Raw genomic sequence first — 23378 nt, forward strand, 5'->3', positions numbered from 1 at the left:
AAAAACTTCAAGACCAGACTTCAAAGAGAAACTGCTGAGCTTCAGTTCATTTGCAAATTTGACACCATCAGCTCAGGATTAAACAAAGACTGTGAATGGCTTGCCAATTACAAAACCAGTTTCTCCTCCCTTGGTTTTCACACCTCAACTGCTAGAATAGGGCCTCATCCTCCCTGATTGAACTACCTCATTATCTCTAGCTTGCCTGCATATATATACCTGCCCCCTGGAAATTTCCACTACATGCATCTGAGGAAGTGGGTATTCACCCATGAAAGCTCATGCTCCAAAACATCTGTTAGTCTATAAGGTGCCACAGGATTCTTTGCTGTTTTTAACTTAAATCAAAGCACTGAGGGTATGTCTACACTACCCGCCGGATCAGCGGGTAGCAATCGGTTTATCGGGGATTGATATATCACGTCTCATCTAGACGCGAAATGTCGATCCCCGAACGCGCTCCCGTCGACTCTGGAACTCCACCAGAGCGAGTGGCGGTAGCGGAGTTGACAGGGGGAACCGCGGCCATCGATCCCGCACCGTGAGGACGGGAGGTAAGTCAAAATAAGATACTTTGACTTCAGCTACGCTATTCATGTAGTTGAAGTTGCGTATGTTACATTGACCCCGCCCCTTAGTGTAGACCAGGCCTGAGATTTGATAATGAGGTAGTTAAACTATGGGCTTTCTCAATCATGCCCACAGTGGGAGCTCTGTGAATAATGCTTACAGGGTCGTTTTAAAAAACCCGGGGTGGAATTCTAGGAATAGTTTCTTCTTTGGTTGTTCCAAAGTCCTGGTCAAGATATTAGAGTGGATGTCCTCTAGACAGTGCAGTTAGGTATGATTTACATTGTAACTACTTCTCTTTTTCAGTAACTTGTTTTCTCCTTTTTCATTCTAGGTGTATTTTCACATTTGGTTTTGGGTACAGCGAGTGAGATTTTCAAAACTTGCTGTAACGTTAATATATAGTTCAAAAAAGCTACAAATTAAATATATCCCCAAGTAACGTTGGTCCCGATCCTGTAAGGTGCTGAGCAATCTCATCTCAAGCCATTCCATTCATCGGATAGCTTCTCAATCAAGTGCTGAGTTTTGCTCATTCATTTTGATGTGCTGATTTTTGCTCTTTAATGCCACCCTTTGAAAATATAGCTGCATGTATACGTGTTGGATGTGTATTACATTGCACACACAAATGCAAGATACATGAAAATTTTCACATGCAATGTAGTGTTTCGTGTGCTTGCCTCAAACTCATATTTTTTAAAATGTTGCTTGTACTGTGCATATTAAACATCATCCTAGATGTTTCCAAATTGGTCTGTCTTATCTTTCTCAGAAAGAGCTCTAGTCAGAGAGTAAACAAAGAAAAACACAGATCCTGACATTTATGTTTTGACATTTATGTTTTGCCCACATAAGCCAAGATCTAACCATTGCAGGATAGACCGTTCTATCGAAAAAAACAATTCTTCATACTTGCACTGACCTGTAGCATGCCATATTTAAAAATTAAAAAAGACCAAAGAATACAGAATATTTTTGCCTTTAGATTTTATTAAAATACAAGAAAAAAAAGACAAGTCTAAAAAGCACACATTGCACAGAGCACCAATATTATAACACATTTTTGCTGGTTCTCCTATGAAGTATATTTCTGACATCTAAACATACAAACACATCTCTACCCACAGTACTCAAAGGAATGGACATCAAGCAGACCCTCCAAATAGAGATAGCAAAACGCAGAAAGAAATGCCAGTGTGATGGCATCTGAACGCCAACGGAGTTAGTTACTCTTTTGTTAGCGGTCTTCATGAGCACACTAGTACTCCTGTCTTGCCCTCATCCCCCATCTGTACAGCCCAGAATTCAGGCCTGTAGTTTGCTGCATATGGGTCATGCATTGATATAGTGTAGAGTCGAACAAAACTGGCCATTATTCCCTACCTGATACCTCTTTTATTGCTTTGGTTATAGTACTGAATGTATGTGTTAAAAATCTTAATCCTACACCCAACAACATATAAAGGTCTCGCACACACCACTGAGACATTTTTAAGAAGCTTCGTGGATTTCTCCATCTAGACAACCTTCAGAAGAATAATCGCCTTTAGCTTTTTGAAGTCCTTAGCGAAGCTGTTCAGTGACATACATTTTGCCATGGATTTTTCCTTTTTAAATGTGCCGGGCCTGATTCTCCACTGCCTTTCACCTTGTGTCATCATTTACACAAGTGCAAAGGAGGAGCAAAAAGCTATCATTCTGGTGGTGTCACTTACATTTATTTTGCGCAGGGCTAAATAATAATATAAGGCAAACATCTGTGGAGAATCAGATCCAACGTGACATTGCAGGCATGCTAGGATATTTTTAAAAAAACAGTTAACAATCTCCAGCTACTGCCAAGGGACAGGACTGCATTCCCTATTCTATCTAGTGACTTTTTGAAATATTTTCAGGCATTAGCCTCTTCTGTGAATTCTGTTCAACTTCAGAATGTAAGATTTGCCATACTGGAATAAACTATGGTTATTCTGGTCCAGCAGATGCCTTGTGTAAAGAAACAGAGAAAGGGAAACCCAACCTCACAATGCACCTGGCCAATTATGCCATGTTAGTAGCAAAATTCCTTCCTGACTCTACCTAGCAATCAGTTTACATCCTGAAAGCCTGATGACTGATAGTCTTTTAATTTTTTTAATCCTACTAACATAACTGCAGAAGTTAATCTTACCTATATGTGTCTATTTGTATAATTAATGGTGACATTTTTTCATTAATTTTTAAACCTTTTCTAAAAGTTTTATTCTTTTATACCACCAAAAAATTAAAGGAATTGTATTTAATGTTTCTATTAATCACTTACAAAAGAGAAAACATCTTTTTCTCTAAGATAATTTCTTTTCTATTGAAAATATTCTTCTCTGCTTTTTTTGCCATATGTTTTCTGGAGGGGTCAAAAGAATTTACAAAATGTATCCCTGTCATGATAACCACAGAGGTTGCCAGCATCTTTGCATTTTGGCCAGGGTCAGGAATTCATGTTGCCAAAAAAGAAAGTTCTGATCCTTGAGGATTGTCTATTTACAGAAGCTAGTTTTATAATCCCATTGCTGTGCAATGAAAACCCATCTATGAATAACAAGACACCCACACGTGAGAGAGGGACAAAATAGTAGAAATCCAAAAAGGAGAAAAAAAGCTATGCAAAATTACTGTGACTTTAGCTATGCAAAGGAGTATTAGAGTTACTAATTTGGACTCCTTCTTGTGATCTTAAGATATGTTTCAACAGTCATATTAGACACTTGGGTTGGCATTTTGCAGACAGACAACTAAGACAATGCTAAAAGCCCCAGATTGAAGAAAAAGAAAGAAAGAAAGAAAGAAGGATTTCACCTTTACAAGGCACATCGGGTTATAGCCTGAAGCAATTATGGAATGATAAAGTTTAGGATGTCTGAAGAATGTAATAGAAAATAACATTGAAAATATTACATTATTATATACACCCACTGAATGTTTTCATCTGGAATACTGTTTTCAGCTCTGGTCATCCTACCTGAAAAAAGTAGTTAAGCAAAAAGAGAAGGAGTCCAAAAATGGGAGGAAATGAAAAGAGATATGGACCCATATGTGGGACTGAAAGATTAGGATTGTTTTGTTCAGAAAGGACACAAATAAGACTTGCATCAAAAGTATAGAAAATAATGAATGACACATAGAAGGAGAATTGGGTGCCCCTATTTACTCTGTCTTATAATACAAGACCAAGGGGAAATTCAATTAAATTGAAAGACAACAAATTTGATAAAAGGAATCACTGCCACAAGACATAATTGAGCTCAGGTTCTTCAAAGAATTCCAAAAAAGGACCAGGCATTTATATGGATAATGAGGACATCTGTAGTCACACTAGAAAGGATAAAACTTCTAAGGGCACAAGCCAATTATTAACTGTCTGTGGCTCAGAACAAGTAACTCCTGTGGACAGTTTACTTCAGAATGGTCCAGTATAGGGATTCTTGCACCTTCTTCTAATGCATCTGACACTATCAGTGATAGGATACTGCACTAGATGAACTAGTGATCATGTGTAACAATCTACCATAGTAATTGGTAGGTCATGATCACTTCACTGAATGGTCTGAGAAGTCAGGCTTATATACCAGAAGGCAGACATTGGAGTAGATGGATATTCAGCCTAAATTTTCCATTGTTCAATTTTTTCTTCTTACCTCTTACTGTATACCCTTGGCCCACCCTAAAGAAGAAAACAGTGTATGTCATCTTCCCTTTTTTACCCCCATCACAAATTACGTAGTGCAATTATGAAATCCTGAAATACAGGAGTACCATGCTCTTCCATCCACCCAGCTGAACTTGGCTCTCTGAACTCCATTCCCCACCAGCTTCTCTGGGATGCTTTACCAGGGTTTGTGTATGCATCCATTTTTTTTAAAATGCCATGTGCATTAGCTGAATTGACTCACACCAAAACAAAAGGAAATATTTCAAGTGTGATTAAAGGGACACTGTAAAATAGAAATATTTCTTTTTTTTTTTTAAGTTCTTCCCTGGGTTTGTACTGACATTTCAGGTGATTAGCAGGGTAAGAGATTTAACACTTTCCTTTAATTTTCCCCACTTTATGCTGTTTGCTTGTTTTGCATTTCTCTCAGTGTGGACTGTGAAACTAGGCTGGTCAGGTTCACTCTTGTAATTAGTCAGTTTCACTTGACAGTGTCTCTTTAAATATACTTCAGAATATTCCCCTCAGCCATTCTTGAGAAACCCAGCCATTTGTTACAATTGTTCTTGATAAATCACTCAGTTCATCCTTAACCTCTTCAGAGAAATAAGGTGGTGACTGTGAGGCCAGTGTGATGGGGTTTTTTTCCCCAAAGGCTTCTGAGAAGAAGAATGAAACATGAACCAAATGCTATCCTGCCCAACAGAAACTGCAGTTGCTGAGGCTAAAGACTGTTTAACTTTCCAATGAACTAATATGGCTGTAAACTAATTGCAGGCATCTAGGATAGCAAAAATCAACATGACCACTTTAACAGGGTAATCAACTGGACAGGTTTCGATTCCAATGAGGTAAAGTGGTGTGTAAGTCCCGCCCCTGCTCAAAAATATGCCTGTTATGTCAAAAGAAATAAATTACTTTTACAAAACTAAACACAAAATAACCCCTAATTCTCTCTCTCTCTCTGCTGTTTCTCTTAAGAAAGAAAAAGAAAAAAGCAGTGATGAATACATCTTTTCAGTGCCACATATTGAAGGCTGGTATCAGCTGAACTCTTCTCTCTTGCCCTGTGTGTATATATCTGTGTGTGTTGGTGACAAATAATCCCACTTTCTGAATTTTCAAAGTGAAAAGTTATAGTTTTATTACACAATCTCTGTTTCTTTCTCCCTCACTCCTTTTGATCTTAGGATCTTGCAGACTCTTTCGTCTGTATCCTTCTCCCTCCACCTCTTTCCTTCACTCTCTCTCTCTCTCTTTCTTTATCTCACAGTGGTGACCAAGGTGTAGCCTGAGAGCCAAATGCAACTTATGGAGTTCTATGGTGTGGCCTGCTGCCAATTTAATTGTTAACATACAGATGCCTAAGAGTGTGTGTGTGTGTGTGTGTGTGCGTGCGTGCGTACTGTACACACACACACACACACACACACTATGCAGAAAGGCTGCCCTTAGAGAGAGTACCAACATCCACATACAATGTTTCATCTTGAACTGAGCAGCCAGTTTGCACTGCATGGTGGATCTTGTAGTCTCTGCTGGGTCATACCTCTGTATCAAAAAAGGAAGGCAGCCATAAGCCACTCCATTTTGTGCAAATTAATTGAAGGTCTCAGGTTGCTGGCAAGTTGCCTACACAGGCCTCAATGGAAAAGTGAGATGTCCCTGATCAAATACATGAGGTTGCCTCTCCGCAGAATCGCCTTCCAGGAAGCAGTGCTTTCTTCGGAACCTAAAGTCAACATGTTGTTAAAAGGATGGGTGAGAAATCTCATCCCACCACCTTTCATGTGCAGCAGCAGCACTTTTCAGTGGCCTTTTCTGCCCTATTAAGAAGGCAGGAGTAGGATTGTCTCACACAATTCTCTTTTTATGTGCTGTTTTCTTTTTTTTTTTTTTTTTCCTGGCTTGCATTCATTTGACCTTATTATTGAACCTGTTCTCCTGCAATAGGCCCTGAAAGACCTATTGTAAAACAGTGTGTTTTGTTCCCTTTTATATCACTTTAAAGGGACAATGCTCTTGACACACTTTACTCATCTTAGGCTGGATTTCATCTCTTGCTGAAGTTTTGCTCCAGCCAAAGCCGGACTTCCTGGAGGTTGTAGAAAAAGGGGCCCTTGCCCCCCAGGTAGGCAATTTTCTGTCTCTGCACGATGCACACTCGCTCGAAGGAGACCCCATAGGCCACATTTGCATTATTGTCCATGCAGTCAGTTACCACTTGGCACTGGGGTGGCAAGGAAAACCGCTCCAGGAGCTGGTGAGCGGCAGCACATCGGTCTTCCTGGTTCCTGTGCTTCCTCACCTCAAATGAGGAGGGAGAGATCCCAGGGGCGGCCCAGCCATCCGATGGGTGAGCCTCATCGATGTAGACCAATAGGAAATCGGCCACACCTGAGAACTCCTCCACCAGCTTGCCGAAGGCCGACAGCTGGTTCGTGAATGGGGGTCAGGTGGCAGAACCAAAGTTAACCACCAGCGGGCGCTCTGAATTGGCAAAGTCCAGAAGGTGGCACTTGGTTCCATATTTCCCACCAACACTTTTTCTTCTGCTACTGCTGCTGTTGCTGCCATTAGCTATGTGGATCACATTGGAGTTTGGGGCTTCTCCTCCCAGTTTCACCTGATGTCAAAACAAATAAAGACACGATGAGTTACTGTGACTTGCTTCCACAATGTCCTTCATGTTCACTCTCACTAAACAAACACAGTCAGCTGTTCAAATAACACAGTGTCCTCCCTACACAGAAAATGCTGCAGGGATCCTGGTTTTAAGCAAATGATCAATATAAGACCAGTGTCTTCTCCCATTGCTGTGTTTCTCCTCAAGCAGCAGGAGGAGAGAAGAGTGTGGCTAGTGTCTCAAGCAGGTGGTTGGTAGTTAGGTGTCCATGGCTTTATTCCCAGATCTAACTCTGACTCACTGTGCGACTGTGGGAAAGTCCTTGCACCCATCAGTGCCTCAGTTTCCCCATCTATGCAATGTAGATAATATACATGTATCACACAATGGTGTTGTGAAGATTGACTAAAGTCTACAAGGTGCTCTGAAAGATTATATGGAATTACAGAGTACTACTATAAAAGACAATAAGTCTAGTCACTGCAACTCCTGCACATCTCTCCTTAGCATCAAGCTCTATAATAACAATGTAATTGTCTTTTTATTTCCCTGATAATTTCTCTCTCTTCTCATCTCCTGCCTATCTCATGATGTTCAGAAAAATACTGTTTTGATTGAATTCATATAGGGCCAAATCCTGAGGTCCTAATCCAGACTGTATTCACTCCTAATGAAGCTAGCAGTAGTTTCAATTGAGTAAGAACTCAGTAAGGACTTCTGAATTTGGCCCACAGAGGTCATCTCAGATTTCACTACCAAGCGTTGCCTCCTGAAAAACCAGAACCAGAGTGCAGAATGCTCAGCTGATGGGGAAAAAAATCTCTATTATAGTTAAAATCCAGCAATGAGCACATTGTAGGTACGGGGACTTCCATCTCTTCACCTCAAACCTAACTATCCCTGATGAATATATGATCCTTCATGGTTCAGTTCCATTTTTGCAAAGGGTAATTGACACTGAACCTGTTCTTCCTTTCCCCTGACTCTCTCTTCAAGCCAACAGATTTTATGGGAATTTTTACTGTTGTATATAGCTAATTAAAGAAATTCCCAACATACCTGTGAGGTAGATAGGCCTCATTTTGTCCAAGTTTTTCCAGTTTTACTTTGGAAAAATATTATGAATGAAAAATTTTGACCAGTTTTATACTCATCAATAAATTTGAGGAAAACCACAATCTGCTCATGAATATTATGTGGGCAGAAAAAGAGGCTATATTCACTGAGTAAATTTCTCTTTCCCAACTCTGCATTCAGCTTTACCAAATGCCACTTTCGCTGTTTAGATTCCTAAACCCTGGAGGGAAAAATCAAAATAGTTTCAATCGGACATTAGTATAATAGTGCCCTTCAAGTATTACTTCACATTGGTGCCAAGGGTGTTAGCATGTGTGACTGTGCTCCAACAATGCAAGGGTGTTCTCTGTGCCTCCCATAGGCAGAGTATTTCTTGCAAACCAAAAAGATAAGATTTGGAGACAAAATAAAAATTACTTCCATGACACCGTGTAGACTAAAACACAGCCAAGATATCCCCCTGGTGTGGCTAACCTCATTTTATTTCCCACAGACACAAGAAAGTCTCACGGCCATGGGGTACCTATCATGTTAATTTTTGCTTCGAGGAGAGTTGTGTTTGCCGCTTTGTCTTTAATGAGACATCCTTGCCAAGCAGGCATTCACAAAGCATTTTGTGCTCCTGCAGAGGAGTAATTAGGTCGGTGCCTCATTCCATGCCAATGTTAGCCACTCCAGAAACCCAACCCTGCCCAGTCATTAATGCCTAAACACAAACAGCAACATCTCCGCTAATTGGTCTTGATGAAGTTCTGACGTTCCCAAAGGGCCTCTTCATTTCACCAGACTCAGGAACGGGATTGACACGGGATGACAATATCATCCTCACCGATCATCTGCATTGTGGGGCTTTTCTGTTCTCTTTGTCATTATTTATTACAGAAAGGAAAAAAATAGCTATTGGAAAAAAATTGACGCAATGAAAATGCCTACCAAAAAAGCCACACAATAGTCAGCCCAACTGCTTTTGAAATCTTACACAAAAGCTGGCAAATATATGTTCTAAGAAACAAAGCAGCAGAACTTCTCTCACATGCAATAACTCTGGCTCCAGCATTTATATAATCACGCACTTCTGTGCTGACTGTTTACTCACTCAATGCTGGCCTTATGGGTCCCAAGCTGAGGTGGATGATCCTGCTTTCAGAGGACAGCAAACTAGCCCATAAACTGTGAGGCCCCCTTGTCTCACCATCTCCACAAGCAAAGGGATTTCCCCACCTCAAAGCAATAACTTGCACTGTTTGTGCTTAAGGCAAATCCTGCATTCATTTGACGGCTCTGATACTGGGCATCTCGTTCTGGAGCATTGTGCACAGTGGAAAGGGGGAGCAACGCTAATGCTGCTTTAGCATGTCGACTGAAAAATGAAGGGGAAGGGGAGGAAAAGAAAGACCTATTCATAAACCACAAGCTGGAAACAGAACATATTACTAACTTTGTTGTACATTTTCCACATGGCCTGGGAAAAGCCCAGTGGACAAAACATCATCTCCTGATCTGCTTTCTTTTTGCTTTGCTTTTTATCAGATCTAACGTATCCCTCTTGGGATCCTGTGCATTGAAAAATTGCTTTCATGCCCCACATCAGGGATTTTTGAACTGTTGGGGAGGCTCATCAGGCTACATCAACTCCCTAAAGAAAATAGGTGTTGCCAGATAATTAGCAGGCTATGGTATTAGCCATTTAAACATGGACATGCCATATTAGGAATTGGAGCCCAGCTACTGGCTATGGACAGAACCCCCTGAGCTCTTAACTCCCTTTCAAGTTCTTCTCTTTGCTTTGATTCTATTCAGTAAAATGCAGCCCCAGAAGAGCCTGTCATTTCTCAGTGCCTCATCCAGATGTTAGGCTGTGGCGGCAGAGTTATTCAGTATTAGTAGTATTGGCTTTTTTACAAGACCCAAAGGTGTGTAGGAATCCCTCAGTGCATATAAATCACCTAAGATCCCTGCCTGGAAGAGTATACATTAATGTGCACTTTTTATTCACCACAGGGAAGAGGGGATTTGCTTTTAGAACAGTGTGTACAACACAGGGAGAACAGGGGATGCTGGATTTCATTGGTGCTCTTGCTCTTTATTTAGGTTCAGGTCTGTGAGGCTGGGAGAAAAGAAGAATTAAAATGACACAGTCCTAATAAAAATAATTGGCCAAACCCTGCTCTCCTTACTCACTTAGGAACAAACTCTGCCTGGACCTCACTGCAAGGGGGTCACATAAGTTGTCCTTGCTTCCCACATAAGGACCTGGCAGAATTCCATTTCTGCTCCCTCTATACTCCCCTAGGGGCGCATAATGCTCCGAAGACGGGTGGGAGTAAACCATGGGGAGGCAGGGCCATGGGGTGTAGCAGCCTTGTCAACCATGAGTCAACCATGGCTCTGCACCATCCGTAATTATGGGCTATACCTACAAGATGTAACTGAGGTCTTTATTATTAACATTATTTGTTAACAATATTGCTAGGGGCACTGGGGAAGAGTTGGCAGCCCTACTTCCTGGTTCTGGAGTTCTAGCCCAAGCCCTGTAGAGTTTGGGTTCCCAATACTGAAGGGAAGGTTTCATTATTATTATTAGTTTTAAGTTTATTTTATTATCATTTGTAGTTGAAAATTTCAGTGAAAATAATTTTGCTAATGTTACATTTTGTAAAATCAGTGCTATTAATACAGGTTTGGAGGGACAAATATTTTTAAACACTAGACAGTGCTTACATTTTGGACCTAAAATTATTTGACAATTCATTTTTAGCAGGGGGCTTATTTCATAAGTTCCTCTTATTGCCATGAAATTCAAAGAAAGACACTTCCTTACCCTCCAGGTCAAAATTAACAAAGGTGATGAGTGCATAAGGGTTCGAGCTAAGAGGTCTTTGCTCTACTGTCTGAAAAGCCTCTGAAAAGTAGCATTGTAACCCAGTGGTATGCTGAAAAGCTGACCAATAGGAAATGAGGCACTTGCTCTTTATACTACCTTTGCAAATATTGCTCTGCAATGTTGCAGAACGTCGTTGAGCAACCCATGTTGTCACAAGCTGTGATGCCCTTCCAGATGTTGAGTTGCATACTGGTGCTTCTAGGAATGAGTACATTTATTATATAGGAAGAGAGCCATGGGTTTGATGGTATGTCTGGTGATTTAACTGAGCCTCCATCAGAGCTCATAGCACTGGTTTAATCTACACAGTTCTGGTTTCTGATTTGAACATCTTCCAGAGATGGGCCCATCCCCTGAAGACTGGATCCAGATCCAAACTTTCTCTAAATTCTGGAGTCTTCATGTGAGAACTTGCTTTTGGTTCAACCCTTTTTAGAGACAGGAAGGATCTACACACACGCACACATAAACTTAGCTATGAATCTGTCAATCAAACTATTTATATCATTCTGATCACTGTAGTATTGGGGGGAGAGAGAGAGAAAGAATGTCTTCTGACATTCCAAATAATATAGCTGCTTCAACCAAATTCCATTTAAAATACAATCCAAATATAGAATTATCCTTCAAAATTACACTGGCACTAGGTGCAGAATGGGCAATATTCAATCTTGGACAAGTGACAGGTTTAAGACCTACTTCCTGCTACCCTTTGAGGACTAGAAATGAAAGCTATAAATCACTGCACAGAGAGCTTCATAGCTTTCCAATGGGATACCCATTCCTAACTTTGCAATGGAATTTTTCCATTGTCCTCTTGTTATAAACTATTATTCCACACAGCAGCAGAAACTTGTTGCAGTCTTTTGGTTAAGACATTATCACCTGGGAGGATCTAGTAGCAAAAACAAAAGAGTTTAACATTCTCAGTGGGCAAACAATAGATACTTTGATTTACTTGTTTAGCAAATGTATGTACCAGCATTCTCTTACCCTGGAACATTTTACTTGAGATATTTTCCTCCTCTCTCCACTCTATCCCCCCAGCAGAATAGGAACAACTGAGTAATTCTCTGATGTTTGTTTGTTTGTTTATTTTCTCATGTACATTTTATCTGTGATTAGTATATTTCTTACAACTTCCTGAGTTCTGGTTTCTGATTTGAACATCTGCCAGATTAATTGTTGATAGTGACTACACTGTTCCCTCTTGATGATTTATATAACACCCTCCTCCTTCTCCTCCCATGAGGAAGCAGAGACATGGGGTGTAGTGGCCTTGTGAGTCAAACATGGCTCTGCACCACCCCTAATTATGGGCTGCACATACAAGATGTGTTGCAAAGAGAGGTTCTTTAGAACAAGGTTAACTATTATAATGGGAGTTAACAGAGCTAGTAGACTAGGCAAAGTAGCTTCATCTCAGAGAAAGCTTAGGGTGCTTTTTATTATTTCGACACTTCTTTTTACTCTTAATTGTTCTGTAGTGTTGCTGTGTGCTGTTTACAAACAGCTGTGTTCCCCCACAGAAGTGGTGAGTGAAATGATTACTAGGAAAACATGTATATCTCTCTGGATTCATATACAGAGAGAAAGAGAGTTTGCGGGATATTTACATTGCTTCTGAATGAATTATGTAGTCATCCATATGAGTGACAATAAAGCATTTATTTCACACCACATCAAGTATTCTCTATATGCCTCATATCCTACAGAAATGCAGAAAGCCTGTTTAGAAGGATTAAAAAATATATTTAACTCTTCTGATGGTAAGGGCATGTGCCTTAGCATTATGATGAATTCAGCTATTTAGAGTCCAGAAAAGGAGATTAAAATGTTAACAGACATATTTAAAACACTTTTAAAATGACCTAAAATAGCTTTCTTATACATAAAAAAATCATAATTTTGAGGTCCAATATTTGGGATCTTCCAGAACCAGAAGCAAGTCCTGTCAGAAAGATAGGAATAACAAGCACAAATCTGGGTGTAATGTACTATGTCAGGGGTGGGCAAACTTCTTGGCCCGAGGGCCACATCTGGGTATGGAAATTGTATGGCAGGCCATGAATGCTCATGAAATTGGGGGTTGGGATGCAGGAGGGTGTTCCGGGTTGGGACCAAGGGGTTCGGAGAGCAGGAGGGGGATCAGGGCAGGGGCAGGGGGCTGGGGCATGGGAGACGGTCAAGGGCAGGCTCCAGATGGCGCTTACCTGAAGCAGCTCCCAGAAGCAGCAGCAGCAGCAACATGTCCCCACTCCGGCTCCTACACAGAGGCGCAGCCAGGAGGCTCAGCGCGTTGCCCTGTCTGCAGGTGCTTCCCCTGCGGCCAATGGGAGCTGTGGGGGTGGCACTTGGGATGGGGGGCAGCATGCAGAGCCCCCTGGTTGCCCCTAAGCATAGGAGCTGGAGGAGGGACATGCTGCTGCTTCCGGGAGCCGCATGGAGCCACGGCACTCACGGAGCAGGGCAAGCCCCCAGCTGGACTGCCAGAGCAAGGCAAGCCCCAGACCCTACTCCCCAGCAGGAGCTTGAGGACCAGATTAAAACATCTGAAGGGCCGGATGCGGCCCCCAGGCCGTAGTTTTCCCACCCCTGTATTATGTGCTTGTCTACATGGCAATTGACCTGAATAGCTATTCCAGAATAGCTCCCCATGCAGATGCTATTCTGGAATAAAAGTCACTTTATTTTGCAATAATTAATGCACTTCCAAGACAGAGTAATTATTCAAGAAGAAAATCACTTTTGTTCTGGAATAGTATCCACACATGGAACTATTCCAGAATAGCTATTATGAATTAGTTTATCTCACAATAGCCATGGTAATCAATTTTCCCCTGTAAACAAGCCCTTTTAAAAAAAAATTTCAAAGGAAACCAATTTGTTTGGAGAGGTAGTGTGTCTAGGGAGTACTGGGCTGGGAGACAGAGCCCTGAGTTCTAGTCTCAACTCTACCAATGGCCTGCTGGGTGATCTTGAGCAAATAACTTCACCTCTCTCTGACTCATGTTTCCTCCTCTGTAAAATGATATCTTTGTAAAGTGCTTTGAGATTCACTGATGAAGAGCACTCCATAACAGCTAGATAGTATTATTATTATATGGGCCTGGGTGCTCTTGGTTTCATTCCAGGTTCCTTCACTACCTTTGTGTGTGGCTTTGGTCTGCTTCAACTATCTGTGCCTCAGTTTTCCCATCTGTAAAATGGAGATTACGAACCGCACAGAGATTTTGTGAGTTTACTTAGGATTCGTAAAATGCTCTGCGATGCTCATTTGACATGCACTATGGAACTGCAAAGTATTATTACTAGTGAAGAAGGCTCTGATTCAGAAAGACAGTTAAGCACACGCCTAATGTTAGGCGTGTATTTAAATCCGATTGACAGCTACTCCCTCTGCCCAGCTGAATTTGGGAATACAGCAATTAAGTGGTTCTGACATGTAAAATCCATTTCAGGACTTGGAAAAATATCTATTTGTGGAGAGGCCCTGCTGGACACTCTTTAGGGTCATGCATTTCACTGTTTTACGTTGTTTGTTCACATTTATGCCACAGAGCCGCAGAAGTTTGGTCTCCTTTGGACTCTAACAAAGCATTTAACTAGCTTCCCCTCCAGCCCTGCAGAAGTGGCAGGAGACTTCCAGAGATTATAGGCAAGCAATTTACAACCTACTCCTCTTTCACTGTTAATATTGACCTTCAATGTATTCCGTCCCTTCTGCCTCTACAACAGTCAGGAATCTTCAGTGTTTTTTGGGCTTCATCTCTGAAGTCAACAGGAATCTTTCCAATGATATCTATGGTTACTCAATCAGGTGCTTTGTGAAGGCACTGTGAGCCTCTCCTTAAGAATCACTGCTGTGAAGGAATTCCCCCCACCCCACCCCCTTTTGAGACTGGGGCGTAAAATACTGGCCCTATTGAAGTCAATATGAATTTTGCCATTGGCTTCACTGGGGCAAGGATATCACCCTACATGATACGGTTGATGTGTTCCAGGCAGTTTAAAGGTAAAATAAAAGACTTTTTATTACCTTCTAAGCCCTGAAGTTAAGATTTGAGTTTCTTTGCTAACACTAGTGAAGAGCTACCCACTCCTTCAGGTGTCTGTGATGCCATCAGTAGCAGATGAGGAAACACTGAATCATGAACTCAGGTCTTGACAGGAATGGAAAGAAGGAAGTAATTTAATAGCTTTGTTTTAAAGTGCATTATGCATCATTTGAATCTTCATGTAACTTACTAAAGAAGTTAAAGAGTTTTCATGTATATAAGAGTTTTTGGAGACTTTTAAAACATTTGCATTCACCTTCAGGAAGCTAGTGAAAGTCTGAGCCTTCTCCCAGTGTGAGGCACAGTGTTTAGCGCCCAAGCCTAGGAGCTGGGAATGCACGAGTGCTAATCACAGCTCTGCTACTGGTTTCCTCTGTACCCGTGATCAAGTCACATGTTCATCTGTTTGTCTCACTTCCTCAAGCAGCAAAATGGGAATAATAACGTTTAGCAGGCTACTTCACAAGGGCATTGAGACATTTATTTAGTTAATATCTGAAGTGTTTTGGAGATTAAAGTGTGACAGAAGTCATTAGAATTCTTATATTTTACAAATATTTGATTTGTATTGTGGTGAGTTAAGAGATTGTGGTTGGGATAGCTAATGTAATTTGTATTTGTTTTATATATTGAAAAGTATGTACATTTGCCTAGAGCTTCAGGACAGGCACTTAGTGTTATATATCAAACTAAATCTAACTGGATGGTAACTAAGCACCACCATCAGCAGCTCCCTACAGCTGTACTTAAGAGTAAATATATAATGTTATTGTAGTGGGAGGAGAGGTAGCACAACAAGAAATGCTTTTCAGCAGATAAATAGCTATGGTTCAGACAGGATATAAGAGATCGTTAACCTAAGTCCATCAGATGGGTTTTTGTTTTTAAATAATCTTAATAAAACAGCACATTCCAATCACAAGGCTGTGAGACAGCAACTTCTGGTTTCTAATCCTGGCTTTGCTTCATAGAGCTTGTATAAATGCTTAGTTCATAGCAAGTCATGGTGTGAATTTACTCTGCACTAGCCTGATGCAAGCTAAGTGTCCACCTGTACCCTCCTGCCACACACTAAAATTTTCCTAGTGCACTTTGTCTATCCCTCTTTCAAATGGAAGCAGATTACAGAGCACTAGGGAACTTTTAGTGTGCAGTAGCTAGGTCCACATGTACTCTTGGTGCTCAGTAGGCTAGTGCAGGGTAGATTCATGCCCCTGTTTGCTGCAAATGAAGCATTTGAACGGACAAGACCTTACTTGCTGGATGATCTGGAGCAAAATACACAATAGCACCCTGCCTCAGTTTCCCAATCTATCAAGTGGGGATACAGTTACTTTCAGGGATTTTATCCAGGCTCATTAGTTAATGTTGGTGTGGAACTTGTAAAGAGCATGTGTTGTGTAACTGCTATTAGCATTATTAACCAAAACCACCAGGGGACCAAATTCAGTGATGAATCCTGGTCACGTGCCACTTGAGGCATATTGTGCATGCAGCTAAGAAGACCAGGCAGCTGTCTCTCAGCTGGTTACAAGTTTATTTTTAAGCTTTGTCATGTCCTGTTTTCACCACCTTCATAAGAGAAAATGGGCTCTCTTTTTAAACCTAGTCACACTGTTGCAGTGCTTTCCTTCTCAATACAAAAATGAACAGATGAGCTGAATAAAAGTGATGATATAATGACACAGTGCTATCATGGGCATTCAGATCACCTTGAGATGTTATTTAAAGACCTAATCTTTGTATAACTTCTGAAGACATTGCACTGGTTAAATGGTTGACAAAGGTATTTAATTATGTTCAGCACTTATATAATATGTTTCATCCAACACTCTCAAAGCACTTTACAAAGACAAGTACCATTATCCTCCCGGCACAACTAGAAAAACAGAGGCAGGAAAAGGTTAAATGACTTGCCCTAAATTGCACAGAGAGTCAGTGGCAGAGGAGGGCACAGAACCAAGGTCTGTTCAATCCCAATCCCAAACCCTCCTGAAGAACAGCTGTTTTCCACTCTCTCAATGCCAAACCAAACTCTAGTTTAGCGCAGGGCACAAGGGGGAAACACCGTGCAGAGCGCACAGCCCCCTCCCGGAACGAGGGTGCCTTTTCTCACCTCCTCTCCGTCCCCTTCCACCTACCCACCTGCTTGTAGGCATCTAGGAGGAAGCTATTCCAGACGCAGCGTAGTCCCTCCGAGGTCAGCATTCTTCGCCACTCGCCACGCGCCGCCTTAGACCGACTCAGGAGCAGCACCATGTGCTTCAGGAGGACCACAGAGTCGTAGAGTGCAAGAAAGAGGCAATTGGAGAAAAAACCCGGCAAGATCTGAAGCGCGATCAGCAAATCCACGCTTAACAGACCCATCTTCCCTGCTGCTGCTCTCCAGCGGGTTCCCTTCAGCTCCCTTTTTTGCCCTGAACACTCATTTAAAAAATAAGATAAAATAAAACGAAAGGCATTTTTAAAAAACTCGTCAGCCCCTTCCACCTCCCGCCTCTTTCTCTCAACGCCAGCAGAAATTATGAAATATACTCAAGCCGGTCAAAACCATAACTCAGCATGAAATTCATTCAACTCTGAGCTGCTTTTTCTTTTTCAGAGACTAAAATGTTTCCCTTATCCAATAGCCCTTTTGACTCCTTTAAAGACAGAGGCAGCTGTACTTCTACTTCCCTGCAGTTATGAAATTTAAGCAGAGATCGCTCACTTTCCTCCCTTGTCCCATTGTCTCTCAGCTATTTAAGCACTAAGCAGACCTCTCATTTCTGTGTCACCAGGTGCAACGCTACTTTTTTTTTTTAAGGTCTTTGTACACAAACTTTCTGTCCCTCTCTCTGTGTGCCCCTGTCTCCCTCCTCTCTCTCGCTATCTGTCTGTGGTGCAAAGTGCTTTCCCTCTGGAGTCCCAGCTTGCTTCCCTGAAGCCTTTTATACATTCCCTGGCTAATTGCTGCAATACAGAAATGAAACCCTAATCTTGGTAAAGATCTTGACGTCAGTGTAAAAGAGGGCTTTACTTTGGCCAGGGCTGCTGTGAATAGAAAAGTGAAATTCTCAAAACTTTTTTTTTTTAAGAGAAGAGAAAAGAGAGAGGGAGGGTGGAACTTTGCTTTGTTGTTAGAAAGGAGAGGAGGGAAATCTCAATATGCTGCTGGCTGCTCTTAAGAAACGCTTTCAAACTTTGGAAAAAGTATTTTCATATGACAAGGAAGATAATCCAGCAACACAGGCTTCTGCTGTTGTTTTTTCTTGAGTTTCTCCCCCTCCCCCCGCCCTTGCCCTTTTGTCTTTTCCAGGAAGGTGTGTGAGTTGATGCATCCCTAGAAAGGGGATATTTCTGTACATTTCCCTTCCACTCCCATAGAGAACAATGTGCATGGTGTTTTAAATATCTTTTGTTGTCTTCTTGGTATTTAAGGAAACATAAGAAAACACCCAGGACTGACTTCATCTGCTGATGTGTAAGAAAGAGAGAGAGAGAGAGAGAGAAAAGAACAGCTTTAGGATGAGTTCTCTTAAAGCTGAAGTTCCTGACTGAAAAGATAATGGGCCAGATCCACAGCTGGTGTAAATCAGCATAGCGCCATTGACTTAAAATGGGTGCACATTTACATCAGCTAAGGATTTGGCCCAATGTCAATAACTCATTTTTAGTTTAAAATCTCTCAGAGAACTCAGTATCTCTTGTAAGATCCATGTGTGGCTTGAAAGCCAAAAACCCACTTTGGAGCCCCATAATGAAGAAAATGATTTTTTTTCTTTGCACTGTTAATTTTCTTTTAACTTTTGTTTTATGATTTAACCAGAAGTGAGTATTTCTGAGCTATTTTTAACAGGGTTTCTAACCTCTCATGGGAAATATTTCCTGTATTTTATATTCACTTTTACATTTTTTGTTTTGAATTAATTTATCTGTTTATTTAGGTGCTTATATAAGCCCCCATCACCACACATCTTAGGGATCAAAGCTACCGGTTGAACTGTACACCTCCCCTCTCTGTTTACCCACTGATCAGACATATAGGCAGCAGCAGTGAAAGCTTCCTTCACACCATCTTGCCAATGTGTTGCAACCCTCTCAGGAACAAGTTTCAGACTCCTCTGGGGGGAAAAGAATAAGTATATTTGGCACAGATTCTGCCCTTAGGTATAGGTGCAGGACCTACGGAAGTTGATAGGACCCCCCCACACACAAGCACAATGGTGACATTGGGTGTTTCCATTTCAAATGCTGAAATGTTCTGGAGCTAAGCTCAGTTTTTCCTTCAAATGAAATCAGTTGTAAAGTCAAAATGCTGTTGGTGACATCACTCTGTTGCCATAGAAATGCTTGCTGTGTCACTGATTCAGCTTTATAACTCCAGCTTGCAAAAACAAGTTATTAACAAGCATTTCTATATCCTCAAACATGTACAAGTCAGCATGTTCTTGTGATGTGAGCTCAATGCTAGGCACAAGGGTCTCCTGAGTGCTAATCCTGGCTCTCACACTTACTCACTGTGTGGCCGTGGGCAGGGATACCTAATCTCTCTATTGCAGGCCTTTTTAAAACAGCCGTCATGCATTATCTCACCGGTACATACATTTTTCTGGCTGTGAAGGACCCCTTTGTCTATACCTTTCCTTTATTCTGCCAAATAGGGTGACCAGATGCCCCAATTTTATAGGGACAGTCCTGATATTTGGGGCTTTGTCTTATATAGGTGCCTATTACCTCCCAGCCCCATCCCAATTTTTCACACTTGCTGTCTGGTCACCCTCTGCCAAATGATATTAAAAGAGAGTTTGGGGGATGGGGAGTTCCAGATCAACCATCAATCATTCTTATTGGGAAGGGTTTGCAGACAACTGTAAAGTCAGTCTGGCTTGGGCTTTTCCTGTTCTCTGGCGGTAAGGAAATCCATAGCCAGGGACCTGCACTTAGAACATCCTGAATCCTGTGATCACTCAGCCATACTCTCACCTACCCACTGAGTGCAATTGCATCAGTGGTTTATGGATGGAGAGGATGTCTGTAAGACAGTTAGACTCTAGCTCCTTAAGGACCTCTAAAGTGGAGCTGGAGTTGAATGGGGAGCCAATCGAACAGTGACATGAAATGTTTTTGTTGATCTTTCTTGCTTAGTAGCTGGACTAAGGGAATTTGTACTAGCTGGAGCTTCCAGGTAGCCATCACATTCACCCCAGGTAGTGTGTGTTGCAAAACTCTAATCAGGAGGTGACAAATGTATGGATCACTGTGGCCACCTGTTCTGAAGAGTATTTGACTAGAAGGCACTTCTTGACACTGTGGCTATCTGTGTTCTCAGGAGCAGTGATGAGACTGACAGAAGTCAGAGACTGCACATCACCTTGACAGTCTGAGGATAAATTCTCTCAGTGGATAATTAGGTTAATATCCCTATCTGCTTCTCAAAGTATCTCCCTCTTCTTGAGCCGGAGTCATCTGCGATTCACCCATGTCCTTATTTCTCTCAGGCACTGGAATATCTGGAGGTTAGCACTACCTGTGTCTACTGAGAAACTGATGTGCAAATGGTTATCTTCAGCATCACATTAGTAACATGGATTTATGACATCTCACTACCTCCCCTAGAGGTCTCCCATCAAGCTGAAAAGAAGAAGAGGAAAGACTGAGCCTTGCAGACCTCAGCATGCAAGAGCTCTTTTGGAAAAGGATCAAGTGCCTTTTTGAATCTCTTGGATTTGACTCTCTGAGGGGAAAGGTGGCCACTGATTGATGTGCTAGCTTGGGATCTGGGAGACCTAAATTCAATTCCCCTGCTTTGCCACAGACTTCCTACATGACTGTAGGCAAGTCATCTAGCCTCTCTGTACTTCAGTTCTCCCTATCTGTAAAATGGGGATAACAGTACTTCCCAGCCTTACACGGTTGTTGTGAGCTGCTCAAATACCACAGTAAGGGGGAACATAAAAATGCCACCGAGAGATTTGGCTAAGAGAAATGAGTAGAGCCAACATAGTGCTGCACCTTCCACTCCTACTGGATCTTATATGTGAATAAACAGTTTCAGCATAGATGTCTGTGCTCTGTTAATTGCCTTAGAAAAATCACATGTTAAAACCATTCCTATGCCATATCCCAATAGCAAGAAGACTAGGATGCTGGCAGTGATTAAGTTCTGAACTTTGTTCCCCAACACTCTCTTGATAACTCTTCTCAGGCTTGAGAGGTTGGAGACGGAGTGATTGCTGCTGAGATAGTTGACCTCAAATGCATGTTTCTTTGAGAGCCAGCTGAATTATTACTTGCTGCAACGCAGTTGGCAGATCACTTCTCTGATAGAGGCATTGATGTTCTAGGTCTATACCGGTTTTCTAGAGCTTAAAAAGACAGGGGTCTGCTTTACATGTCCAGAACCCTTCACTGCTTTCAGGGCCTTCACTTGTGAGACAGAGATGAACTATCTATCTAGACTTTTTTTCACAGTGACTCCCATCACCATAGTATCTGGTCACCTATATGGAAGAGCCTTGAATTCCATCAAGAAACTTGATTGCTGTACATTGCTCTGACTTGGTTTCCTCAGGACCTAGCAGGACCATTTCAAAATTAGTTTCTTTTTTCCACACAACATGACAAGAACTCCTCACAGCAAGAGATACCCAGCTCTACTGCTATGGTTTTAATCGTGGGAGGTGTGCTTAGAGTTTCTGCAGAGTGCCCATGCCAGGGGGATCTTCACACTACCTGCATGCCACACAACACTGCTTCACTGTGCTGTTTGCAGCAATACAGAGGGAAGTTTTCCAGCTGGGGCTGGCCAGTGGGCCTACAAACTCTGAGGATCTTCTGGCCTTAACCCCTATGTGGGCCCCCACCACTACTACAGCCTGGGAGCTTGAAGTATCCTCCCTGGAGAGGCAATGCCGTGAGATTGGCAGGAGGAGGGATTTGCCTAGCCTCCCTTCTTCCTTCCCTGCCCCTGTGCGAAACCTCCTTACTAATGTTTTACACAAGTACAGGAATTTGGTCTCTTGGTATGTTCCAGTTTTTCTTTGCTACTAAGAGAAAACCTCTTAGCTCCTTAACACCAATCCTCTTGCCTCAAGGATTATCAAGATGCTGATTGATTATCCGTCTCCTAATTCTGGTTGGGGGAAGCAACAGACTTTCTGGGATAAGGGATTTTTTTTAAAAAAATGTATTTAAAAAGGTAAAATATAGTGATTTTGGCACCAGTGAAAAGTGCTGACTTGACAGCCCTGGCACTGAACTCCTTTATTTATGCACACAGGTGGCAAGAATGCAAGCTTCCAACACACAACCTTGCCTGGGTGCCTCCAGGATTGCCTGGAGGGAAAACAGGTAGGGCTCGGGCTGTGAGGGTAGTTCAGTCTCAATGGCCCATTTAGTCCTTTGGCTCTCTGAGGAAACAACTGGGGTTGATTTTATGATGCAGATACTTTGTCCAATAGGAATTGGAAAATACATCAGAAGAGAAAAATGACCAATACTAAAGATGCCTCTGGACAGAGGGAATAAAAAGTTCTACAGTATGGCAAGTGAGTCCCAAAATCCTATTCCTAGAGCTGGGCTTGCCAGGAATCAGGAGGGATTTTACAATCCAGCTCTCAAATGGATTTAAAGAGCAGTGGGTAATGAATGAATGATGGTATAGAAGAGCAATGGCTTGCCTTAGATATGTCTGCTTGGAAGCAGCCATAATTTTACTTGGATCAAGGAAAAAAACTGGGGACGCAGTCATGAAATGGAAATTGACTGAGGAAAGAAAAGCCGTAAAAAAATCAGAAGAAGCAAGCATAGGTGTCACAGAATCATAGAGTTCAGCGCCAGAAGGGACCACCAGGTGACCGAGTCTGACCTCTTGTATATTACAGGCTACCAGCACCACCTTGCCCCTCCACACTAACCTCAACAACTGAAATTAAACCAAAGTATTACAGCCCACAGGTGACACGACAAGAATACAAGCTGCAATAGGAGTCTGTAGAGAAAGGCAAAGAAGTAAAGGAGTTATGTCAGCAAGATAAGAGAGAATGGCTTTTTCAAAAAAGCAAGAGAAGCCTAACATGCATTAGTCAAAGGTGACTCTAAGAAAATGGTTCAGATACATAAGTGTAACTCCTTTGGAGGGAGTGCTCCTGAAGTACCACACTGAGGATCTAGGGGACTCACCCCTGCTCTATAGCAGTAATGATGGAAAAGGCTCAGGAATCTGTTTCCTAGGTTGCTTAGAGTCTGGGGAGGGAGATAGAACCAGCTAGCTACACTATGTGGGACCACTCATGAGCCAGGACTCAGAGAAAAGGGGCTGACTTTACTTTCAGTTGATTGTGTTTGGAGTATAGCAGGGAAAGGCACTACACAGCCAGGAAGGACCTTTCTATCCTTCACATTCCTATCCAAGGGAAGACTTTGATCCCTTTTGGGATTTTTGGGATGTTGAATAGTGTCATCACAGCAGAGACCAGAAACCCAGGAGGC

At 41.9% G+C, this 23378-nt stretch overlaps 1 protein-coding gene across 2 annotated transcripts; it reads right to left on the reverse strand.

Annotated features, from left to right (window-relative positions):
- Positions 1 to 1543: 1543 nt before the first annotated feature.
- Positions 1544 to 17831, reverse strand: DIO2 (iodothyronine deiodinase 2). 2 transcript variants are annotated; one of them, XM_050953347.1, is made up of 2 exons: positions 17052 to 17831; positions 1544 to 6887 (listed from the first exon to the last, which is right to left on the reverse strand). In XM_050953347.1, exons 1-2 carry the CDS (start codon positions 17271 to 17273, stop codon positions 6303 to 6305), a joined length of 807 nt encoding a protein of 268 aa, XP_050809304.1. In that variant the 5' UTR covers positions 17274 to 17831; the 3' UTR covers positions 1544 to 6302. The 2 variants fall into 2 exon arrangements, with proteins under 2 accessions (XP_050809304.1, XP_050809305.1); XM_050953348.1 differs by having other exon boundaries at positions 6315 to 6887.
- Positions 17832 to 23378: the final 5547 nt, after the last annotated feature.

Source organism: Gopherus flavomarginatus, chromosome 5, assembly GCF_025201925.1.
Source record: "Gopherus flavomarginatus isolate rGopFla2 chromosome 5, rGopFla2.mat.asm, whole genome shotgun sequence".
In the NCBI taxonomy this organism is placed as follows: Eukaryota; Metazoa; Chordata; order Testudines; family Testudinidae; genus Gopherus; species Gopherus flavomarginatus.